Raw genomic sequence first — 6,161 nt, forward strand, 5'->3', positions numbered from 1 at the left:
TTTATGGGAATGCCGTCGAATTGTATCAACCAGATTTTACAGCTCCTCACAGCCTAACAATGCAGTCGCAACATATGATTCTTTACGTAGATCCCTTCAACAGCACTTAGCATAATCATATATCGTTTCATACTGAAGGTGTATAGTTAAGAAGTTTAATCTAAAAAAAAATTTACTTGAGAGGGACAGTAAGCCTTGATTATTTTATTCGAACATACAATATTATTACATATTAACTGTACTGCGCAGAAAATTCGAACAATTTACAATATATACTATTATTATAGGAGAGACTCCAATACCAACTAACTTTTTGTGAATTTTTTTTTATTTCCAAATTTACTATAATTTTTTTGAATCTGACTCTTACAAAAATAAAAAATTAATTGTGTTTATTTATTAAATTATTGCCTATTTATATTTATTTATTACAATACATTGCACTTGAATTTTAATATTTCATAGTTATAGAAAAATCATCATAGTCATGTCATATTTAATTTTATAAATATCATAATTAAATGAAAAATTGATATGAGATGTTTTGATATGGAATGTAGTCATATCTTTTGCACATTTCGATACAATTCGAAAGTATTTTCCCATTTACTATTTAATCTTTGATTTATATTAATCTCAGTATATTGCTTCCACAAAAATATATTGTTAAATATATTGTGTCGATGATTAATAGTCTATCTGGCACTATGATTCTAATTTTGGGACGATATTTCAAATTCGATATTAAGTTGTAATAAATCTCTCAAATTTCATATGCATATATAAGTGTAGCCTATTCGTATTTAAAAAAAATACGAAGATACTATAAATATATACTTATGTAATATATAACACTAAAAAAACGTAAATTGTAATACACTTTTATTTTTAATTTATATAGCAATTAGCTGTTGTACGGTGATAGGAGATACGTGGCCTCCGGAACCACTGAAAACTATGTCGACGAAGCTCCGAGCAGCTGCCTCCGTAGGATGGTAAAAGTCCCAGAAAAGGTATTCGCTTCTGTTTGAACAATATTGGGAAATAGGTGTGCAAGGAACCTGGGCTCTCAATTTTCCCAGTCCACAGCAAGCTGATTTTATCTCCTTTAATCCTGTAAACCAACAGATGTATATGATATACCAATTATTTGTTTAATTTTGACCACTACTCATATACCTATAATTAAACTTGTTCGATATGTTTTGGAATACCCGCTTAATTTTTACCCAAAATATTGTAAATTTATCTTTACATTTCAAATATATAAAAATTTTACAGGCCCTCCTACTTGAAGGAATAGTTTTTAAAAATTTGTATCTTCAATATTTGAAACTTATGGCCTAATTAATTAATGGTGGTCTCCCAAAACTAAATTTTCAGCTCATTATGAAAATTGACACTTTAATTTTAACTTTCCGATTGTATTTCAGATCATTTGTATCAAATAGTTTATAAGGTAGGAGAAGGAAGTTAAACCGGATGAAGTTCGTACCATAAGCTGCTGGATTGTGAATAAAGTTAAGAAAAACAGTGTACGTGTCAAAGTAGGAGTAGTGGAAATTATTGAGCTCCAGCTCCAATTGCTGCAACATTTGCTTGAATCCCTGGTTGTACTCGTTGGACCAGAAATTTAATTGTTCATTGCACTCATCGGTATTGTTCCCGAGTGATCTTTGCTTTGGGGAGCATCCTAGCGGTGGCAAACCGATGAACAAGAACTTGCGAGCGCCTAGGCCGTGTAGTCCCTAAATACATGTAGGATATTTAGTAGTTTTTTGCAACAATATTACAATTATAGAGAAGTGGTACCTTCATAATTTGTTGGAGGGTGGAAAGCATTAGAGCTATATACTGTTGTGGAGAGGTCTTGTAATTGGAAGCAGATTTGAAATGGCCAAGAATGTCATTGCTGCCGATAATAATTGGAAATAATGATTTTGCCAAGTGTTCCTCGGCAGAAATCGATCCCAGTTCTTGCAACAGTTTTCCACGCACGGTAGAAAAGTGCGTGACTTGCTTTGCCAATGATATTACTTGCTCCTATTATAAAAGCTTAAATTACTTTAACATCAACAAGCCGGGATAGCTTAGTTGGGAGAGCGCCTCGTGTATGATCCACGCTAACCGCATTTGGTTTTGACAACATTTTGCTCAATTTTAAAGTAGGCTTAGGATTTAAGCCATTCGAAATCCAATTTGACTTTCATTTTTCTATTTTAAAGATTAAAATCAAATAATCTGTTTATCGTCATATTTAAAAAAAATAAATAAATCGATCATCATTTTAGAGAATGGGTGAATATAATCAACTCAAAAAATAGTTGATTTTTATTAAAAATTATCGTATTTGATTCTATTCAAGACGAACTCTAGCTAAAATTATTTTTCCAGATAGGTTTTTTAATTAAAATAAAATAATTATATATTAATTAAACATATTTTGAACTTTTCAAGTATTTATTTTTGAGCAATAATTCGAATAACTTGTGAACATATTTGAATATTTTGAGCCCAATTTGAACTTGCTCTAATTCGAGCAAAAAATTGTATAGTTTTTTAGCCTTAAAAGTTTCTTAATATTTGATTTGATTTGGTTTATAATATATATCAATCCTTATTTGAGAGTAAGAAAAAGTAATTAAGGTTGTTGAATTAATGAATTTTAAATGTATTCAAATATATTTTTGTTATTTTAGAGGCATGATATCATGAACTTCAAATACGTCATTGTATGTTTACATAATACTTCTTGTTAATCACGATGAATTTCTTATTCACCAAATAATGATATAATTTGAAATGCGTTCTCCTTAATAGCTAGAATTTAAATATGTAATATATGAATTTAAGAGTTGATCTATTATTTCATTATTACAATAAAAATATAATAAAAATTAATATATTTCAAATATACCAAATGCAGCCTAAAAAAATTGATTTTATAAAAAGATATTTAAAAAGATGTCGACTTACAAGGATGCCGCCTTCGGTGGCGTTAAAGATACCAGCTCCGCCAGAGGCAAAGCTTACGCCCTTGAGAAAAACGTTGTTAGGCTGGGAAAGATAAGGCGGCGCAGATGGTATCCCTAATTGTTCAGCTGTAATTGGAAATTCAAATCTAGGACATGTTAAATCAAATATATAATTTTGTTTTTATACTAAATTGTCATTGATGAACAAATAAGGAATATGTTATGCGTAAGTGTCTGCTGATATATTCCATAACTAAAAATATCAGAATATGACATCACTACTATATATTTTAATTTATGCAGTGATTGAGGATTTTTACTTCTGATTGACGAGAACAAACGTCGAGGTTACCTTTAGAGAGTGGAGATTGAGTTTTAATTTTAATATGTGCATGCCATGTACTTTAATAAATATACCGGTTGGTCTCTAGCTACTAATCAAAATAGTTTACATGGCACTAATTAATATGTATATTAAACTACGAATATAATACTATTTGAATTCGAGATATATATGGTTTCTTACCTATGAAATCTGCAGCATTTTTGCCATTGGAGAATCTGCCGGTTATTTTTTTGCCCGGATAATCTATCCCGTTATGAGGATAATCGGCTTTAACAATAGAAAGTGGCAAGTAATTATTATTGCCAACATCTGCTAAGGAATCCCCAAACACGTACAAAGCTGGCACAGTTTGAGCTTTCGAACACCTGATCAAACAAAGCAACAGACCAAGACAGAGAAAAATGCAATAAATATCAGCGACTACTGGCTTTTGGGCCAAAAGAGGAGCCATCTTTGCAATAATATCTGAGAAGGCCCTTTCGAGTTGTTGCAATAAAAATAATTGGTTCCTTTTGTGCTATATATAGGGTGATCGGAGGGGTCTTCTGGTCCGACAAAAGAATTGGAACAATGGATACGAGATAGGAAATGTGGGGTTTAACAAAATTATGGAGAAAAATTTAAGATTTTTTAAGTTGAAAAAAACGATGTCCACTCGCTATTACAGATGGAGAGAAAAAATTATGCATATATGTGAACAAGCTGAATATCAGTGTGTACTTTGCGCGTATTTTCAGCTTGTTCGGACCATATGTACGTAATTACAAATGAACGTATATATGATGTGACTATATTTTGGAAACTTTTCAATAAATTAAATTAAATTTTAATTTATTTTTGTTGTAGTCGACTTCTCAGAAGTGAAGACGGACCAGAACACTTGTAAATTGGAACATAACTAATTCGGTGTGACATTAGAATTTATGGAAATTCAATGTAAATCAGATAGTTTGTTGAGACAGTGATTGAAGTGAAATGAAATAGGAAATATAAATGGGAACGCGTTGCAATGGCTTTGGCGCAGCAATGTAAATTGGGGACCGCCAGCCTCTGTCGATTTGTCAAGAACATGACATTTTGAAAGCTGCTGCATGCTTCTTGGTGTTCCCATTTTTAAGAAAATGAGATGGGTTTGTTGTTAGGACTTCAAACTAATTTCACTCCAAAAGCTAACTCTATATACAACTCTCAATAAATTAATATTTTTGATATGATACATCTAACTCTCTCCTCACACCCAAGAACGAATAACTGAAGTGTATATGATATTCTCTTACAATGTTAAGAAGATTATAAATAAAATTTGATATTTATGTCTCAGCTAAATTATATTTGATCTCGCATGCACAGCGTAGGTGCAAACTAATCGGGTTAAAGTAAAACAATTCAAATGTTATTTTTTCGAACATTGTCAAACTTGAGCTATGATTGATTGTTCACATGAATCATATTTCAAGCAAATCAAATGACCTTGAATTATTTGGTTTGATACTTACAAACCCTCGCATTCTTTTCATGTATTGATTGTTTTTTTTAAAAAAAATAAATTAAATGAACTCATAACTCTAGTAGTGATTCTGATTTTTTGTTCAATGTAGTCTGATAATTAAATTTACTCGAAAACCAAATTCAACTAAACTCTTATTTGAGCAAAAAAAAATCAATTTTCGAGGTCCTAAATGAGTTTTTAACTCACCCCCTATAATATAGCTGCTGAGGCCCACTAATCATACTCAGCCTCGCGAAACTTCTCATTGACCTGACTTACACGGTGCAAGAAGTATGGACTCAAATTGGAAACCAAAAGACAACCCAAACCACCTCAGTATTTGCCAACTCTTAAATCAATGCAATAAAACATAAATTAAAATAAAATAACAGTAAAAACAAGATCTAGGAATAAGATTAATGATTTTTGTTTTTGTGGACTTGATATAGAGGTTTTTTTAATAAGGGACATGCTTCCTTTTGTAAATTAATCCTTTACGTTTTAAAATTGAGTCACATATACTTCAATTTTTGGTAATTTATTAGTTTTTCATTTGAAGTATTGATGTGACACAATATAAGTCAGCATTATATTGACTTTTTGTCAATGACACATTGAAAATTAACTAAAATTACAAAAAAAAAAAATATTAAACTTGAATTTTGACACCTCAAATGATCAATATTTTTCTGCAAAACATATACATTACCAAAATTATCAATTTTCTTTTCATAAAAATCAACTTTGGACTAACTTGCCATGTGAACCTGTTAATTCTCCGCCAGTCTTTTTGATTGAAGTGTTCCAACATATTGGACGGGTAAAATCTATCATAGTCAAAAGGAGTAGCAATACTTATGATTTGACAAATAGTCGGAACGAAATAAGAATTGAAAAAAATAATCATGGAGATATCTTTTGTAAAAAAAATAAAAGATCAGGAAAATTACATTTTTCTATAATGTCAGTTGGTGTCATTTTTCTAGCAAATTTTCCTAAAGTGCTAACATTGTATTAAATATATCGACAATATAAGTCGTCATGTCAGATGCTAACACATTATCATTTTTTTATTGTTATGTCAACAATACGATGAAAAAGATTAAAATCTAAAAAGTGAAAATTAATTAAATAAGTTATATATTGACCGTTAATAGGACCAAAAAGATAAATTTTTCTAGAAAGATATGACTGCATATAAAGATAAATAGAAAACAACTATAAATCTATTCATAAATTCACTTTGAAAAAATAATAATGATATATACTATGATTGAAATGTTCGAGAATCATATCGCGACCGTTGGATTTAATAAAACAAAAATTGATATCTCATTATGATAATTAACTA

General features: G+C 30.2%; 1 protein-coding gene across 1 annotated transcript; it reads right to left on the reverse strand.

The window, feature by feature from the left end:
• Positions 1 to 755: 755 nt before the first annotated feature.
• Positions 756 to 3,886, reverse strand: LOC142531812 (GDSL esterase/lipase At5g55050). The gene is made up of 5 exons (XM_075638086.1): positions 3,502 to 3,886; positions 2,977 to 3,101; positions 1,813 to 2,043; positions 1,496 to 1,748; positions 756 to 1,114 (listed from the first exon to the last, which is right to left on the reverse strand). The coding sequence occupies exons 1-5, from the start codon at positions 3,770 to 3,772 to the stop codon at positions 894 to 896; spliced, it is 1,101 nt and encodes a 366-aa protein (XP_075494201.1). The 5' UTR covers positions 3,773 to 3,886; the 3' UTR covers positions 756 to 893.
• Positions 3,887 to 6,161: the final 2,275 nt, after the last annotated feature.

Source organism: Primulina tabacum, chromosome 2 (assembly GCF_025594145.1).
Source record: "Primulina tabacum isolate GXHZ01 chromosome 2, ASM2559414v2, whole genome shotgun sequence".
NCBI lineage: Eukaryota > Viridiplantae > Streptophyta > Magnoliopsida > Lamiales > Gesneriaceae > Primulina > Primulina tabacum.